Here is an 18,863-nt window from a genome sequence, read left to right as displayed (position 1 = left end):
ATTGGGGTGAAAAAAGGTGCGATATAAAAACGCCAATATGTTATTCATTTTAATCTTGTTTATTATATTTGTATACACCGCCCTTCATCCAAGGGTCACCGAGGCGGCTTGCATTTAAACACCAAAAGCTCGTAGCATAATAGCGAACATCACAGTAAGTAACACACATACACACACGGCACAACAGCATTTTATTTTGTTTATCCCATTCATATAATAAACGGTCAGATATTCCAAGTGTGAAGCGGAGGGAGGGGGGCCTCGTGACAATCCCGTGACAGCCGCTGAAGAGCCAATGAGAGCCGCCCTCGCCTTCACCCGCCGCCTCCTCGTAGTCGTCGTCGAGATCTACTTAAAAACCAAGCACTGGAACGGAGGCTTCTCGCCAGCGGGTTGGGCCCCGAGCCGCCTGTCACGCCGAAGCCCCTCCCCCGAAACCGCTGCTCCGCCTCTCATTGGTCAGGATGCAGGCACGGGAAGGCGGGGCCGGAGGCAGGTGAAGGCGAAACGACTTGGCAAGCTCCTTCAACCCGATTGGACCAAAACCGCCCCTTACCCCGCTTCCTCCTTCCGGTCGACAAGAGGATGAGTGTTGGGCTGTACGGCACGGGCTGCTGCTTCCTCTTCCGCTTGTGTAGCATGACTGGTCACGAGCCGCCCTCCTCTTCCTCCTCCTCCGGGCTCCGGTAACGGCTTCGGGGGCCGGCGACAGGCGCGGGGAGGAAGGCCGTGACGCGACGTCGAGCGCCGCACTGGGCCGTGGCAGCCCCAAGGTGACGGCGCCGCTCCCCGACCCTTCGTCCCTTCCCCTTCCCCCTCTCCCCACAACCGCACCTCGCTTGCTGCAGGCTCCGGGGGGCGGAGCGAGAGGTGAGGGGGCGGAGGGCATGTGGGACCTCCACCACCTCCTCCTCCTTCCTCGGTCCCCCATCCCCTTGGAAGAAGCCTGGCGGCAGTCGAGTTATGGAAATGGCGGGACTTTGCAGGCACTTGGGGGGTAAGGGGGTGGGTCAGGGAAGGGCTATGCAGGAGTGAGGTAGAGAGGGCCTCGGCGCCCGGGGCCTGCCGTGCGGAAGGGCGAACCCGTCGCGGGGACACGCGCGCGCTTCGTTACGTCTGTATGCGAAGCGGGGCGGACACGTGAGCCGAAGGCACGTGGGTGCCCGGTGGCGCGTTCCGCGTGGCGCTTTCCTCCCTCAGCAGTTTCGTCCCACCCCCGCCACCACCTGTATGCTGCTCCTTCCAAAGCGCTCTTCACCCATCTCTGGCACAGATTCTTTGCAATTCTGAACACAAGGGCTGCCTCCTACCCTCCTAAACCTAAATCCTTAGGATTTAATGCTTCAAACGCTGCATCCCCGAAACACCCATTTCGGGCTATCAAGGGTGAGGGTGGATTCTCAGTTACTGAGATGTTTACTTTGCCTGGACTAATATTTCAGAGCTCGCACCCAGAGTTAGAGCCTGAGAGTCCTCCTCCAAGGTGAACGTTTCCAATATGATAGGCCACGCTCAGGACCTGAGCAAGATAACTCATTTTCCATTGCTGCAACTGGCAATTTTGCCAAAATGGCTCTTTCCAGTGTGCTAATAAATACGTATTAAAATTTATCAACCAAGTTGATGGCACCTTATGAGCTGCTTAAATTTGGCTGTGCTGTACCCGTAGTTAGAAAGAAGGTGACTATCCATGCATCAAAGACATTAGGCCAGCCTTGCAAATACATTCACAGAAATTATCATGCAGCCCCACCTACATTTGGATGGCTTGAAATGCAAAACAAAAAAAGCAAAATGCAAATCAGTACTGACTGATTTCTAAAAGCTTCCATGTGTAGTCTGAGTGAATCATTGTTTATGAGATGCTCACTTGGTTTAATGATTAACAACAAAAATAGCATATGACAATGCAGAATTAACAACAGTTTCTGAGAGTGGTTTGAGATGAGACATAACGATAGTAAGAAACACTGAACAGAAGATTTACTTCATACATTTCAAAGAGAGGATGTGAAACATATCTGTGTTGGGGGAAATAAGGATTCAACCTACTGAGTGGATCCAGCTGGCTGCTCCTGCCTTAAGTAGTGAATTTCCTCTCAGTGCCAAATTATTTCAGGTTGTCATTTATGTGAGACGAATATCCCAGTTGTCTCTTAATTCAGGACTGTGAGATTGCTTATAGAATGTCCACCTTTCCATGTAAAAGCCATAATGAAAAAGTAGACGTTGATTGTTCAATTGATCTCTGCAACTCAGGTTTCATATGTCAGGCTGCCATATTAACACCTTGTCTACATCTCTTCTTCATCACCTGCCCTTACTCTAGACAACTGCTTGTAGAATGTTCCTGACTCATTCTTGCTTCCATGCTGTGCTGCTAGCCCTCATAACCACTGTGATGGCAAAGGACAATGAATGTGATCTACTTGGGGAGGAAGGCAGTGAATCCACAAAAGAAAAGAAGGTGCTGGAGAGGTTGAAGCCTATTTTCGGCAAAAGGTACAGTGCCTGTAGCTGATTGATTTGTTGGGGTGGCTTCAATGTAGCCAGTGCAGGAGCAATTGCTCAAGAGGGATTTTTGAGTCACTGCCCTTGGGGAATATCCAACCACTTTAGCTGCTTGTCAGGCCTGGCTAGTGTCAACAAGTGATTCTCATAAAAATTCTACTTGCTCATAGCGATTGTGTTTCTGTTGTGAAAAGATGGCTGCTGAAAGCTTTTATCTCCCCCCCCCCCAATAAAATTAACAGCTCATTGGCAATATTCTGTTCTTCATGAGGCCTTGTGGGCACCTGATATAGATACTTAATGACCTTACTGAGTAAGTCTCAGATATAATCTCCAGATCAGGCATCCCCAAACTTCGGCCCTCCAGATGTTTTGGACTACAATTCCCATCATCCCTGACCACTGGTCCTGTTAGCTAGGGATCATGGGAGTTGTAGGCCAAAACATCTGGAGGGCCGCAGTTTGGGGATGCCTGCTCCAGATGTTTTGGGACTAAAATTCCCATCATCCCTGACCACTGGTCCTGTTAGGTAGGGATAATGGGAGTTGTAGTCCCAAAACATCTGGAGGGCCGAGTTTGGCCATGCCTGAAACAGCACCCCTCTGTTCTTGCACTACTTGAATACTTTCCCCACCAATCCGCATTACAAAATCTGCAAAAGGAAATATGCAAATATTCATTATTGACACCTGGGTGAGCAGGCTGGGAAGATTACGCGTTAACTCAGCTTTTGGTCTCCAGCTACTTGGTGTGGCACCAATCCCAACTGGGTTGGGGAGAGTCACACCTGTAATCCCTAAGGAGGCCAAACCCTACTGACTAGATTTGAGGGGTTTCGTGGTATTGAGTCATTGGAACAGACTGGGGGTGCTGCTGGTCTCTTGTCCACCACATTGCATGGCACTTCCTTTGCTAACCTGAAGGTTATCTTGAGCATGGTGTTGGAGAATCCAGAGTGGTGCCACGTACCTTCAACACCCACTCCAATTCAGCCTCCAGTGAACTAGCTTGGGACCTCATGGCCACCTGGACAACCATAGATTTGTCCTGATCAATCAGTGGTGCAACCCATGTGTCCAAACAAACCTACTCTGGACCTGGTCTTTGCAACACAGTGAGATAGCTTGGTTCAGTTGATAGTGGGGTTTGTAATGGAGGCCGTTGTCCTGGATAGACCATTTTCTGATATGGTTTGGATTCCCTCTGATGGTATCACCCATAGAGGTGGAGGGGCCTATTGAGATGGTCCACCCTGGAGACTAATAGACTCATAAAGGTTCCTGAATATTTTGGGGGATTTTCCAGCTGAGATGGCTGGCACTCCTGTTGAGGCTCTACTCTTGTTGTAGAACAGCAAGATGCACTGGGCCATAAACGCAGTTGCTTCAGGGGTCATTACTACAACCGGTGAGCATGCCAGGGTTCCATGGTATACCAGGGAACTGCATTATTAAACAAGAGCGGCAATGGCTAGATTGTAAATACAGTAGTGCAAATCCTGATGCAACACTAACCAGACACAGGCAAGAGTACTTGGTCATGCATACCATGTGGCAGCGGTGACGGCAAATAAAGTGTGCCTCTCTGCCACCAGTGCCTCTTCAGTCCAGCAGGGCTGCTTCAAGTGGTGAACAAGCTGGTTACATCTGCCCAACATAGGGTATCTCTGAAGTTCTGGGCACCAGAGTTATAGCAATACCAGATGACCATCTAACTCAAGATTTGTTGACTCAGTGGAGAAGCTGGTTATAGGAGTTTGGCTGGCTGACCCTTGCCCATCATGACTTACACAGCTATCCAGAGGGGTTTGATGGAGTGAGCTCAAGGATTGATCAGTGCCTTACTGCAGAAGGGGGATGTGCTGCCTGCCTTGAAGTACACCGCTGTCTCCTTCAGAGGACCAGAAGTGTTACATAACAATTGCCTGTTCACAATCTTTGGCAAGATTCTTAAGAGGCTGGCGGCAAGCCACCTGCAGGCTTTATTGGAGGAAGTAAATTATCTGAACTGATTTCAAACTGGCTTCAGGCCCGGAGACTCTATATGAAGTTGCCAGGAACTCCTAACGAGGTGTCATCAGCATGCCAATGATGCTCAGCTCTATCTCTTGTTATGTCAGAATTGGAAGAGGCTGTTCAGGTTCCTGACCAGTGCTTGCAAGTGGTAATAGGCTGAATTAAGACTCTTAAATTGAAACTGAATCAAGACAAGACTGTTTCTTGGAATGGGGGTGGGATGTCACACTGCCATGGAAAGGGGGGGTGCTCTTTGATCCAGCTCTGTCACTCGAGTCCCTGGTGACTTCAGAGCAAGGAGTGCTTATTTCTAGCTCTGGCTGATTTGCAGAGAATGCTTGGCACCTGTGATCCATGCTACGGATCAACAGTATCTGGGAAAACCTTCTTTGTGATGGCCACTAAACACACACACACACACACACACAACCGGCATGTGTATGCTTTGTGTCTACGTGTTATACATTTTGGTGCCGTGCACACATTTTCACTCAGGCATTTGGGGGATGGCTGAATGTGAGTTTTCTGCATCCGAAGCTGTATTGTTTTACTTAGATCAGTGTTTTCAGCTTTCGGATTTTAAATACAGTTGTATTTTAATTTGTATTCCCCACCCTGGGATTTCTTGTAAAGAGCAGGTAACAAATATTTTTTTAAAAAATGAAGGAGATACATGCTGAACTCCCTTTTTTCATGCCTCAGGATCTGAGGTGTTTCTCATTCACTTTAGAGCAGAATTTGTAGAACGTGATTTTTTTGGAAAAAATTTTTTTGTGTGAAAACCTCTCCTAATGGAATTTGGAATGAAAGAGGATTCTGGCTGGTATAGATGCTCCTTAATTTGAGTGGGAAGGACTATCGTTAGGATCCCTCCCACCCCCGCAAATGTGTGAGCACCAGCGTTTGTAAGGCTTCTCTCTTTGGCATCTCCCTCTGCAGTTTTGAAATTGAAGGTGAGAATGAAGAACATGAGAAATACACCTACAAGTTCCGGGTGTGTCGAGATGCTAGCAATAAGACCAATTCTGGCGTGGTGCAGATCAACGATAAGCATGAGACAAAAGTGTTGGGACGAATCAATGAGACCCATCTTGCCAGTGGAAGTAAGATACCTTTATCCCTCAACAACTCTTACCCATTGTTCTTCCAATACCACATATGCCTCACAGGGTGTCTTGGGTTTCTGTCTTGGCAGGTTCGTGGATTTTACTGACCTATAAGGGGGGAGACCCCTATAGTTCCCGCTGTGGGAAGGAGCAGAGAAAAGCCATAGTAATGATCACATGCAACAAGAAGACACTAGCAGTGAGTAGCTACTGGAAAGGGTTATTTAAAAAAAAATAATTTCCAGGGTATATTGGCCAATGTTTAGGAGTCACCTCTCATTACACTACCTCCAGTATTAATCACACTGAATATAATTTAAGAGCTTAATTACATGCTTGGAAAAGGAGATTATTCAGCTTGGCAGGGATACCACCATGCTTGAACTTGTATGTTGGTGGGAGGGGAAAGGCTGCTCTCTTAGAAAATGAACACATTTTGAAGAAGGATAGTCCAGGGCCATTGGGAGGGCTGGGAAGTTCCTGTTGTAAAGAAAGAGTCGAACACAGAGCTTCCTACCAGCATTTTAAAGTACAGCCCAGGAGGCCTACAGCATATATTTATCTGAACATGTATCTCGCTCACTCATAAGTGGGAGGTGGCACTGTTAGATGCTTCTCGAGGAAGATGAAGGACACTGGGGAAGGACGGAACTTTGTCCCTGTATATATTTAAGGTGATAGATGTATTTTACTGGGCTTCCATGAGTCTGCTATCTTCCCATAAACAGAGTGGTTTCACCATGGTGTCAGAAGAGCGAGAAAAGAAGAACGAATGTTTCTACCTCTTTGAGTTAGAGAGCAGCTTGGCCTGCCCTCCAGAAGACTCTCACTTAAGTATTGGCTCTATATTGCTCCTTACGTAAGTTTGCCTAAAAGTTTTAATACTCACCTCTTCGGTTTAGCAATTTCCAGGGTAGCTTACACGCGCATTCTTTTTAAACAAATAGAACGGGATTAAAAAATGAAAAATAACAGTTAAAACTGAGCAGCATCAGAGCAACTTGAGTGATAAAAGCCATTCTGATAATACAATTTAATAGTGCCTGGTTTCAACAATAAGTTCTTTACTCGGTGCCAGGAAGACATGGGATTTGGTACCAACAGCCTGGTGTATATGTGTATCATTACCAGTGAACAATCTTAAGACCTGTACTTTGGACTAGTTGAAATTTCAAATGCGTCCCCCCATTCAGTGCATCACAGCAGTGTACGTTGTATGTTACCAGTTTATGAACAGTGGTTGTTTCTGTTCGGGTGGGGATGGGTGGGCACCAGACTTTGCACGTAGATCGCACTTCACACCATAGGTAAAGGGACCCCTGACCATTAGGTCCAGTCGTGACCGACTCTGGGGTTGCGCGCTCATCTCACATTATTGGCCGAGGGAGCCGGCGTATAGCTTCCAGGTCATGTGGCCAGCATGACAAAGCCACTTCTGGCAAACCAGAGCAGCACATGGAAACGCCGTTTACCTTCCCGCTGTATCTATTTATCTACTTGCACTTTGACGTGCTTTCGAACTGCTAGGTTGGCAGGAGCTGGGACCGAGCAACGGGAGCTCACCCCGTCACAGGGATTCGAACCGCCGACCTTCTGATCAGCAAGCCCTAGGCTCAGTGGTTTAACCACAGCGCCACCTGAGTCCCTACTTCACACCATAGATGCCACTAAAAGGCTAGGTCTTAAAAGCATTCAAAGATGCAAAGTGCAACCCCATCTAAAATAGGCTGGGAACTACCTCTCAAAACAGGCATACCAACAGGTATCTTCACTTTCTCAGGACTTCACCAGAAAGTATTCCAGATTTTCAGAGGAACTCACCTGGCAATTCAGTACAGATTTTAAACAGAATTGGGGACAAAGTGGGGCTCTGAAGAGTACAAGTGGTATCGCACATTAGTATTCCCAGTTATCGCCCTTGTCAACTGAGCGTACAGGGTAGAAATGAAACGGTGGAACACATTGTCCTCCATTACAGAAGGGTACCATGGTCCTCTTCCCTACTTTCAGTGCCTTGTTAGAAAGGGTCTAGAAAGGTAATCTGCTGAAAGTTTATCCACAAGACACATTTCTGTAAATGCGATTCCACAGAATCAGCAGGTTTTGTATTGAGCATAGGGTGAATGATGTAAAGGCCATGGGGAATGGAAGGTTTATCCCAAGGCAGAAGCTTTAGGACAAAAGAATACATATGTAGTTAGGGGCACTGGCTCCCTGGTAAATATTTAGTCAGGCATGACAGTATGGCATGTGTTTATATCAGAGCTTTCCAAATTTTTCATGTTGGTGACACACTTTTTAGACATGCATCATTTCATGACACAGTAATTCAGTTTTGCTAGCAAACCAGAGGTTAAACTACCGTAACCCCTTTCCAGCCCCAGGAGGAGTGCAGGGAGCATTTGCGTGCACAGTTTAGAAAGCTCTGGTTTATGTTATATTATATATTATATATTATATTATATTATATTATATTATATTATATTATATTATATTATATTATACATGTGGCAATGCCCTGGGTCTTGGAATTTCATAGATGCACAGGAGAGCCTAAATTATTGCTCACTATTTAGACACGAATTATAAGCACAGCTTCTGATTGGGCTTCAGCAAATCTCACAAGATGGTAGAATATTTCGATGTTACAAACTGATACAGTGGTACCTCGGGTTGCAAACTTAATTCATTCCGGAGGTTCGTTCTTCACCCGAAACTGTTCTTAACCTGAGGCACGCTTTCGCTAATGAGGCCTCCCGCTGTTGCTGGTGCACGATTTCTGTTCCTATCCGAAGTTGCAAAGTTCGCAACCCGAAACAACTACTTCCAGGTTAGTGGAGTTTGTAACCCGAAGCGTTTGTAACCCAAGGTACCACTGTACAGGGAAATAAACTTGCACAAATGTCATCAAGTGTAGCCTGCAATTTAGCTTCCCTAAAGTGTACCCATTTTCCTCCCCATTTCTGGGCAAATAATTTGCCTGCCGTATTGATCCCTATTCCCCATTCCCTTCCCATATTTTATGCCGCTGTGTATACTCAGTGTGATACCTAACAACCATTAAGCCTAAAGTTGTGCATATTGGGCTCTCCTCTGGTTGCTCAAAATTAGAATTTGACTAGACGCTTTAGGAGTAACACATATTATATCATAAAGGTTGGAATCTCCTATGCCGGTGAGCCTCATCGTAAGTTCTTAAGCAGTTTGTAAGAGAACATCAACATGTTCTGAGTTTTATTAGAAATCATTATAGCTTTTGCCTTCCTGGTTTGTTTGTATTTTAACTTTCTCTTTCAGGCTTGCTCCATTGGTTACAGTGTACCTCATTGGGGGATTTCTTTACCAGCGCCTGTTGGTGGGAGCAAAAGGCATGGAGCAGTTCCCCCACTTGGCCTTCTGGCAAGATCTAGGCAACCTAGTGGCAGTAAGTAGCAAAACAGACAAATCCGTACAGTAGAAGGGGCAATCTGTGATTCTTCTAGAGTTTGCATCTGATATCATGCACGCAAGCTGGGTCTGGCTGTGCCACAGGAAAGGTATATGTGCATTCTGGCATTTTGATGAATCTTGTTTTAAGCAGGCCTGGGTAACCTCCAACCTGTAGACCAATCATAGTCTGCAAAGCCATTTTCCTCATGACATCAGCTGATGTGTGGGAGGATGGGTTTGAATCCTGACAAATGCCGTCCTGATTCAGGAGCTGGTTTGCATCAGAATCTTGCTAAAACAAAGGACTTTCAAACAGCCCAGTGCTGTTCTTTGAAGTCCTGACAAGTTGGGCTTCAAAGCACAGCATCACCTGACACCATAGTGATGCCCACCTGTCGTATTCAGCCCTCCAGGGGAAGGAGATAAGACAGAAAAGGTGCCCCCACCCCTGTGTAAAGAAGCTGCTATTAAGTGTCATTTAGTGTGATGTCTAATGCTGAACTGTGGTTAATCTGTACTAATACTTCTTGTACAGCCACTCTCATAGCCATGGTTTGAAGTTGCATTGTGTCAACTAATAATTTGAGATTACCCAGTTTGCATTTGGACAAAATGATACTGTTTAATCAGATGGAAGCAGAGCCTTTCAATTCCTTACAGCTGCAATGAATGAGAGGGGGTGCGTGAATTGAAAGTTTGTTCCGGCTAAATAAACGGATTTATTGTGTTGTCCAAATATAGCTAGAGTGGTACCTCGCAAGACGAATTTAATTCGTTCCAGGGGTCAATTCATCCTACGAAAAATTCGTCTTGCGAGTTGCGGTTTCCCATAGGAATGCATTGAAACTTAATCAATGCGTTCCTATGGGCTCCGGGGGACTGGCGGCAGCGGCGGCGCTTGCTCTCTTGGCTCGGGGAAGGTAAGCAGGCAGTTCCTATCAGCTCTGGGGCTGATGCCGTCTGTCTGCCTGCCTTCCCCGAGCCAAGAGAGGAAGCGCCACTGCCGACGCCAGTCCCCCGAGCTGAAGCACAGTGGGCGCTGCTTGCCGTCCACCACTGCCATGCTCGCCGCCACCGCTGGGCTCCCTGCTTCTTCCAGTGAGACCTCACGCCTGGAAGAAGCAGGGAGCCCAGAGGGGGCAACCGAGAAGGTGGAGTGCAGGGATGCAGCCGGGAGCACGATCAGCTGCATCCCTGCGTCTGATGCCGGCTCTGTGCGAGGCGGGGGGGGGAGAAGCGGAAGAACGGATCCTTATTCTCTGCTCTGCCGCCACGCCGTGGACACCCGGGAGCATCGAACGGGGCTTCGGAGCGCTTCTCCGATCCCCCGTCCGATGCCTTTCCCAGCTTGGGGGGGGGGGGGGAAGCGGAGAGTAAAGATCCCTTCCTCTCCACTTCTCCCCCTGCCGCCTTGCACAGAGCATACATCGGACGGGGGATCAGAGAAGCGCTTCTCCGATCCCTTGTCACCGCCTGCTTGCTGGGGCTTGTCGCTGCCTGCTTGGCAAGCCCGGGGGAACCAGCTGTAGCGCGGGAAGAAGGCAAAGGAAGATCATGCTGACAGCTGATCTTCCTTTGCCGCCTTCCCGCGCTACATTCTACGGCCCTGCTTCGCAAGACAAAGTGGCGGCCATAGAAAACCTCGTCTTGCAAGTCCCTCGCGCAATGCAAAACGCTTTCGTCTCGCGAGTTTTTCGTTGCGCGAGGCATTCGTCTTGCGAGGTACCACTGTATTGTTTTTTCTTGGAGATTGCAGCTAATAAATTCCTGTCGACGGGCTTCCCTTCAGAGTTGTCTGGGAGGCAGTTGTCACAGCCTAGGCTTGTTTTCTTGTGGGAACTTCTGAGCCTACACTCTCATGCTTAGTTTTTACTTACTAGTTGCCTATGCAAAGCCTTTGATGTGCTTTAGGTACGGCAGTTGTGCTTATTTGGCTGCCACGTCTTTCTATAGTCCCTTCAGCATTGAAGTCCTCAAATCATGCTAAGAGGTGAAATCTGGATGGAGACAGGGGTCAATACTGCAGTCGCTTATTTGTGGTCTGGCATTAGTACATTAACCTGTGTGTGTTTACAGGATGGCTGTGATTTTGTGTTCCGGTCGAAACCAAGGAATGTACCAGCTGCGTATCGTGGTGTTGGTGATGACCAACTAGGGGAAGAATCCGAAGAGCGAGATGACCATTTGCTACCAATGTGATCTTTTCTTTTCCTTCCCTGTTTGTTCACATAAGCGGGTGTCGCCTGGCCACTTCCCCCTCATCTTTCTTGTGATCACCCCTTAAGCTGCTTGCTTTTTACCATGGCTGCCCCGTTTTTCCTCTCCTGCTATGAATGAGTACTGGGACTGGGGTTTGGGGCTTTTATGAATCTGTGGTAACAAACTTTGAAATAGCCCTGAAGGGCTGATTTTCCTCAACTTATGAAGAAGTGCTTGTATGTTTGGAGTGGAGCAGCAAGGGGGACTTCAGTATGTGAAGTTAAAGGGAAGAACCTGAAGGTGCAGGGAAATACTAGAAGCCTTGGGTATGGGGGGTGGGCGAGGAGAGTGGCTGTGATTGAGTGCTTTTACATATTTTGTATGGGCTTTATTCTATAAAACACTGGATTTCTATTTTCAATTATTCATTTGTACATTTTTCTTGAAAGGTGAGGGAGCGTTCCTTGCATTTTCAGATTCACCTGCAGTAGACAGACAGTCTGGAGACTCTTCCATCTTAAAGTATGAATTAAAAGTAGATATGAGGTCTTTTTCCAGTCGCTGGTGCATGATGATGGCAATAATATGTATATTTTGCTATTTGGCGTGAATTCAAATAGAGGTGGAGACTTCAGAGGCAAAGAGAAAAGTTTCTCAAAACAGCAGGTGCACCTGAGTGCAGTCCCTGCATTATCACTCCCTTTAAATGCTTTACGAGAAAGAGGAATTATCTAGCTTTAGTTGTATATGTGCTTATGGCAGAGGTTGAAAAATGTAAGTAAGACCAGTCCTCTTAAGTATTTCAACAGGGGAATAAGGAATGAAAGCCTGTCTGGGTGGTTAGTCAAAACCTTAGGGTGTGTTTTTTTACATAGCCACAAAAACCTATGGAATAAACTTATCCTTCCAGACTAGTGTAAACATCACTGCTGGTCTGTTCTCAGTAGGGATTCTAATCTAAACCACACCTTCATCTGCTTCTTGGAGGGATTGGGACATGCTAGGTCTGTTGCTTTAAGAGATTGCTTTCTTTACTTGGTGCATGCTATGCTATCACCTACTGAAGAGATCAGAGCTGCAGCTCAAAATTATTCCTTAACTTTTGAAGATAAGCCATTTACAGTTCAAAGTCTCCCGAATTCACTAGTAACACCAGCTATCTCTTGTGAGGAATAATATATTTAGTTCGTAGGGAGAGCTGGTGGTTCAAACTGGGCAGCGATATGTCGGGTACACAGCAGGGCAGAATCTCTTTTCTGACTCGAGCAATGATCAGCTCTCCTGCTGGAAGGAAATTAGATAAAGCTGCATCAAGTGTCTCAAGTTCCCTCTAACAGGGATAAGGTCACTGCAATGGTCACTTTTTCATGGTGGTGTTTAAAATAAACTTTGTACAAAGACACAACTTTAAAATTAAAATGGCTTGAAGCCCTGAACTGTGTGTTTGTGAGTTAATCAGAGACTGCAGCTAGGATCATGCTTATGGGAGTTGGAATTTAACAACATGGAAGGGCTGGGGGTTCCCCCACCATTTTTGTCGCTTAAGTCAAAGAAAGCTGCAGCAAATTAACCTCGTTAAATACTACTTTCCTGCTCTCCCAGCCACACAAGGAGAGGGAATATAGCTCAGTAATCGAACACAGAACTTGTCTGGAGAGTGCCTAAATTTCAGTTACCTGTATCTAGTTGATATTCCTTGCCCTTGAATTCTACTGTATTGGCCCAAATATAAGCTGCACCTTTAAAATTGAAGGGGGGGGAGGAAGAAAAATGACAATGCCCGAGCTGCTTCTGGGGTTGGGGGAGCTGCGCCACTATGCTGGCGGCATAAGGTCGTGAATAAAAGCGGCACTTTTTGCTGTTGGAATAGGTATGGCTTATATTTAGGCCAATACGGTGCTTCACATAAACATGCTGTCAAAGGCCGCCTCAGCCACACCTTTTTGCTTAGTGTCATGGCATTATCTAAGCTAACCTTGTAGTTAAGTATGAACCAGTACACACAATGAGATGGTTGCTGCTTCCCTTGCCCTCCCTATAATTATTATAATCTCTTCAATTCACACTATTAACTAATGGCACAGGAAAGCCGAGCACATTTGACTCTCCAGAGTATCCGAGATATTCTATACTCCTTGTGGTTAAAACCTCTCATTTGTTAGTGATATTAGAAAACATGCACTTGGCCGTATTGGGACCCCTAGTCAGACCACCAGGCCCCACACACCAGCCTGTATCTAACATCATGGAGTCGTAAAACCCAAGCACAGTACTTTACAAGACCCAACAATCAGCTGCCCATCAGTGATTTCCAGGTTGATTTCAAACCTTGTGGGCAAAAACTGCTTGCTTGATGTCACTGTGACATCAAATAACAGGTGGACAATCCATGTCAAACTTGGGGCAGGAGGTGGATAAGATAGTCTGGTACAATGGAAGGAAACTTGGTTGAGCCAACAGCCTAGAAAGTTAAGGCATGAAGTAATATTGCCAAAACTCTGGTTCCCTCTAGTGGGCTTTAAAAGGCCATTTGAGTTGCGAAAATACTACATATCCCAGCATTCAAAAAGTTTAAAAATGACATTTTGGCAGATAGAACTTATTAAGCACTATTTCTACTAAGCAGAAGTAAATATACTTAAGCTGAGCTTTATGCTAAGATATTAAGCACACTTAGGTTTGCAACAGAAATGAGTAAACTATAGAAATATATGGAAATCTCTACAAATGATTGCAAGGTAGGTTTAATTGTTTTAAACTACTATACTCCAAGAAATATTGCTAAATCTTGTTCAGTGTTCCAGAACTGTAGCAGAGGACATACAGTTTCAATCTCAGATTTGAAGTTAACACAGTTAACAAATTTCAGTATCCTTAACTGCAATCTACAGTGACAAATATTACACCTAGCTTTATAAGTACAAGTAAAGCTTTCTCCATAGCTCCCCTGCTCAGTATATGTCCCCCTCCTCCAATTACACTGCTTTAAAAAACTGTTAAAAACAGTTGTTGGAAAAAGGGATGGAAAAACACATCCTTGACCAAAAGCCATGGCTATCATCCAGCAGATACTGTAAACTGCCCTAAACCTATTACTGGAAGAGTCATACTTCAAAAGGGGTAATGATTAGTACTAGATATCACCACTGATTGGAACAAGCCTGAAATATGCAAGCACAGAACAGTGGAAACACCTGCCCTAGTATAAACCGTCAGACACAACATAAAATTTGAAAGGTACAGACTTTGAGACAGACATACAGGTTACATCAAAACTTAAGATTTTGAACATGCTCTGTATGAATTGTAACAAATCCCTTTTGAAGTTAAAAGCAAAGCTGTACCCTACTTTTGAATGATTTAACATGAACAGCAACAAAGCTTGCCTTCATTTTAACCTGCCATACATCTCCAAGTGAAACTTATTGCACTGGTGTGTATCAGGAAAGTTGGGGAGAAAAAAAAATCAGGCCACGAGAGGACCAGCAACTTAATTTTTGAAGCATTCTTTTTACTGAAGAGAATATTTGTATAATAAACAAAAATAAACAGGCTTCTGACAGGAGATACAAACCTGCTAGAAGAAGCTTTGTCCCATATGCTCTCGGGGGGGGGGGGGGGGAGGGCAAGATACAAAACTAGTAAAAGAAAAAATTCAAAAGCAAGATGGAAACAAACGATGCTTCAGTACAATTGGATTCTCCTTTGGATATTGAATGGCATCTTCCACCTCCACAAGACATGGGGAATTAAAGTTTTTTTCTTTTTTTAAAAATCCCTTGATATCACAGAAGTGCTCGTGTTGTCTTGGCAAGGGTCCTATTTAGGCATGAACAAGCTCCAATCCTTAAGTGATCCAGAACACTTTCCAGTGTTCTGTAGGGGGTCAGTTTGCTACTTACTTCCACGTGACGCTATGAACTGAGAAAGGCGTCATTTAAAGGATCTTCAACTTCCCCTCATCAAGAGAACCCATTCCCAAACTTCAGAACTAACTGGTTCCCTGAAAATGAATCTCTGTAGGAGGAGAAAAGACCGCATGGAAAGGAAAATGAGAAAACAAAAGCAACTCTAATTCTGAGAAGAGGGAAGGTCCTTCTCAGCCCTTCCTCTGGGAAGCCTCACCAGAGAACTCTCATCATCCTTGCTGTATTGCCACCAGAACAATTCAGGGGCTAATTTTCAGTCAACACGAGATATTCTTGAAGAGGTTTTTCAAGGCCTCCTGGGGAGATACACTTCCTCCACGTAGCACCAAGACTGGCTTTTAAGAGAGGTCAGTTTCCCTCAATTCAGTGTTGAGAGCTTGAAATGGTTCCAGCGCGAAGAGGGGGAGACCTCTGGCTTCTTGCTTTACTAGGTCTCTTTGAGGATGTTGATCTTGGCACAGATCTTGAGGGCAGGACCCAGCTTGATATTCATGGCACTCATGAGGTGCTCTTCCTTCAGTAGGAGCAAAGCCTGACCGTCAATCTCCTGCGACCGAAACTCCTCCGCAATCTCCTGGCAGCCTATAGGATTCAAGAAGCAAAAAAACCACCTTGTGAGATGTCAAAGAGGCAAGCAGCTGGTGTCACTTTGAAGAACAGGATGTTTGTATCAAATCCCTTAGCAATCGTAATAATTCTCACAACAGGTCTGAGGTGAGTGACCAAAATAATAAAGGCTCGCTGAAGAAAAGCTGGCTGAAACGGAATTTCCTAGGCTACAGCTCACATTTTCAATGATTATGCTATGTTAACACACAGGTAAGTCATCCATCATAATAGAATCATAGAGTTGGAAGAGACCACAAGGGCTATCCAGTCCAACCCCCTGCCGAGCAGGAAACACCATCAAAGCATTCCTGACAGATGGCTGTCAAGCCTCTGCTTAAAGACCTCCAAAGAAGGAGACTCCGCCACACTCCTTGGCAGCAAATTCCACTGCCGAACAACTCTTACTGTCAGGAAGTTCTTCCTAATGTTTAGGTGGAATCTTCTTTCTTGTAGTTTGAATCCATTGCTCCGTATCCACTTCTCTGGAGCAGCAGAAAACAACCTTTCTCCCTCCTCTATATGACATCCTTTAATATATTTGAACATGGCTATCATATCACCCCTTAACCTCTTCTCCAGGCTAAACATGCCCAGCTCCCTAAATCGTTCTTCATAAGGCATCATTTCCAGGCCTTTGACCATTTTGGTTGCCCTCCTCTGGACACGTTCCAGCTTGTCAGTATCCTCCTTGAACTGTGGTGCCCCACTTAACGAATGCCCTGCTTAACGAAAATTCCGCTTAACGAAAGGTTTTTTCTAGTGGAGGTTGCCTCACTAGACGAATTCGTTTTACGAAAAATTCGTCTAGCGAATCGCGGTTTCCCATAGGAATGCATTGAAATTCAATTAATGCGTTCCTATGGGCAAAAAAAATTTCAAAAAAAATTCAATGCATTCCTATGGGATTCGCTAGACGAATTTTTCGTTATAAGAAAAGACCCATGGAACGAATTAAATTCGTCTAGCGAGGTACCACCGTACTCCAGGTGAGGTCTGACCAGAGCAGAATACAATGGTACTATTACTTCCCTTGATCTAGATGCTATACTCCTATTGATGCAGCCCAGAATTACATTGGCTTTTTTAGCTGCTACATTGCACTTCATAATTCCTGGAGCACACAAAATAGTGTTCGTAGTACAGTGGTACCATGGAATCCGTTCAATAAGTTCATTCGACTTCCAAAATGTTCGGAAACCAAAGCACGGCTTCTGATTGGCTGCAGGAAGCTCCTGCAGCCAATTGGTTTGGCTTCCGAAAATCGTTCGAAAACCTAAACACTCACTTCCGGGTTTTGATCGTTCAGGAGCCAAGGTATGACTGTATATTACCGTTCCACAGACTGAAACCTCAGTTATACCCAAGCACCTTGTCGTCTAATCTCCTCCTCTTCTGGTGGTGTCAGACTCACCTTGCAGAGATGCAATGAACTCATACACTTCCTCTACACTCCAGCGGCTGGGGTTGCTGGAGAGGAAGACCGGGTTGATGCCATGGAGGTCAGGGGTAGGCTGAGACATGTTGGAGCTGGCAAGGTCTCGCTCTCCATGACTAGCCCTCACTGAAAGGGGCCCTGGAGATGTTGGGGACAATGCTTCATCATAACTGGAGTTATCAGATCCTCTACTAGAGTCTTCTTGGCCCTGAAAGATGCAAGCACCAGAAATAATAGAAGAGGGGGAAATCCTTAGGTGGGGGGAAGTCAATGAAAAAACGCAAGATGATGCACAAGACCCGGGTTCCTACACAGTCCCCTTTACTGCTTTAGTTGTTGCCTAGCAAGTATCTTGGGAGCAATTGCACTGCAATTAAACTGTCAGAGATACATTGTCTGGTTGGACACTCTTTAATTGATCATGGTAATGAATGTGGGGAGAATGAAGTCATCATGTACTTACTGGGCCCAAGCTACTAAATATTCTAGAGCTCAAGACCTTTTAACTGTGTAGCTTCATCTCAGAGATTGAAAAAAGAAGTACAGTTCTGGAACAGTGAACAAGATTTGGCAATACTGACCATTTACCTGGCTTGGTGCTCTTCTGTCCTTCCTTTTACATAAGGATGGAATTGTTTCTAATTAGACATCTTTGAGAGTATCCAAATAGTATATCACCCGGGATTAAAGGTCTCATCTGATGTACGGAAAATGCAATATCCTATGTCTGAGCATAGGCATACACCAGACATAGGATATTAATTTTTTCTTACGTCAGATCACACCTTTAATCAGATGTGACATATTGTTTGGATACTCTCAGAGATGATTGATTAGAAACAAAACACAAGGGACAGAACAGCACAAATCTGGGTTAACTCAGGCCAGCCTCTCTAGGTTGGACTACTGTTCTAAAATCAGCTCAACCTACGGTACTTATTCTTATACAACCCCTACCCATATTCCCATGAACGAACGGTACAGTCCTAGTTTACAAGGAGGGGGAGTTCAGGCACCTGCTGATAGGTAGATTCTTTTTGCTTATTTAGTAGTTATGTAGAAGAAAGAAGTGCTGAGATTATGTATGTACTGAGGGAGCAGAGACCAAGTCCAGTAACATTTTAAGAGTCCACAGAAAATTGCCATCCTCCTAGTAAGCACAGAGAAAGATATGCAAAGATATAAGGAGGGGACCATCCCCTTTGTTTTGCAAGGAGATAGTTGTTGCTATGTAACTTCCTTGGATCTTTCACTGGAGTAAGAATTCTTCATAAGCACACAATCCACCTCAAAGCGTATGTCTTAAAAGGAAAAAAAAGGATTCCTAACATGAAAAAGAATCTCTATTATGGCCATAAAAAGGTAAAGGGACCCCTGACCATTAGGTCCAGTCGTGACCGACTCTGGGGTTGCGCGCTCATCTCGCATTATTGGCCGAGGGAGCCAGCGTATAGCTTCCAGGTCATGTGGCCAGCATGACAAAGCCGCTTCTGGCAAACCAGAGCAGCACATGGAAACGCCGTTTACCTTCCTGCTGTAGCGGTTCCTATTTATCTACTTGCGTTTTGATGTGCTTTCGAACTACTAGGTTGGCAGGAGCTGGGACCAAGCAACGGGAGCTCACCCCGT

The 18,863-nt window shown here is 45.5% G+C and overlaps 2 protein-coding genes across 5 annotated transcripts in view; one reads left to right on the top strand and one right to left on the bottom strand.

Moving 5' to 3' along the window:
* The first annotated feature begins 580 nt into the window (after window positions 1-580).
* On the top strand, window positions 581-12,697 carry M6PR (mannose-6-phosphate receptor, cation dependent). Its single transcript, XM_035140635.3, has 7 exons — window positions 581-773; window positions 2,330-2,502; window positions 5,467-5,630; window positions 5,723-5,832; window positions 6,362-6,492; window positions 8,931-9,057; window positions 11,139-12,697. The coding sequence occupies exons 2-7, from the start codon at window positions 2,345-2,347 to the stop codon at window positions 11,259-11,261; spliced, it is 813 nt and encodes a 270-aa protein (XP_034996526.3). The 5' UTR covers window positions 581-773; window positions 2,330-2,344; the 3' UTR covers window positions 11,262-12,697.
* Window positions 12,698-13,989: 1,292 nt separating this feature from the next.
* Window positions 13,990-18,863, bottom strand: part of PHC1 (polyhomeotic homolog 1) — a 33,317-nt gene continuing 28,443 nt past the window's right edge. For all 4 annotated transcript variants that reach the window (XM_035140629.3, XM_035140632.3, XM_035140634.3 and 1 more), the window contains 2 exons: window positions 17,211-17,442; window positions 13,990-15,772 (listed from right to left, as the gene is read on the bottom strand). In XM_035140629.3, the coding sequence (XP_034996520.3) occupies window positions 15,618-15,772; window positions 17,211-17,442 (387 nt within the window). In that variant the 3' untranslated portion in view covers window positions 13,990-15,617. The remainder of the gene's footprint in view (window positions 15,773-17,210; window positions 17,443-18,863) is intronic.

The sequence above is a fragment of the Zootoca vivipara genome, chromosome 15, assembly GCF_965207765.1.
Source record: "Zootoca vivipara chromosome 15, rZooViv2.hap1.1, whole genome shotgun sequence".
Classification (NCBI taxonomy): Eukaryota; Metazoa; Chordata; class Lepidosauria; order Squamata; family Lacertidae; genus Zootoca; species Zootoca vivipara.
Note: the sequence above shows the minus strand (reverse complement) of the source record. Positions and strands in the feature narration are given on the sequence as shown.

Excerpts from the sequence above, each read along its gene's own strand:
- M6PR (XM_035140635.3), top strand. The coding sequence starts at position 2,345 with ATGTTCCTGACTCATTCTTGCTTCCATGCTGTGCTGCTAGCCCTCATA. Across the intron at positions 5,833-6,361 it reads GCAACAAGAAGACACTAGCA|AGTGGTTTCACCATGGTGTC; the intron begins GTGAGTAGCTAC and ends TCCCATAAACAG. Across the intron at positions 6,493-8,930 it reads GGCTCTATATTGCTCCTTAC|GCTTGCTCCATTGGTTACAG; the intron begins GTAAGTTTGCCT and ends TTTCTCTTTCAG.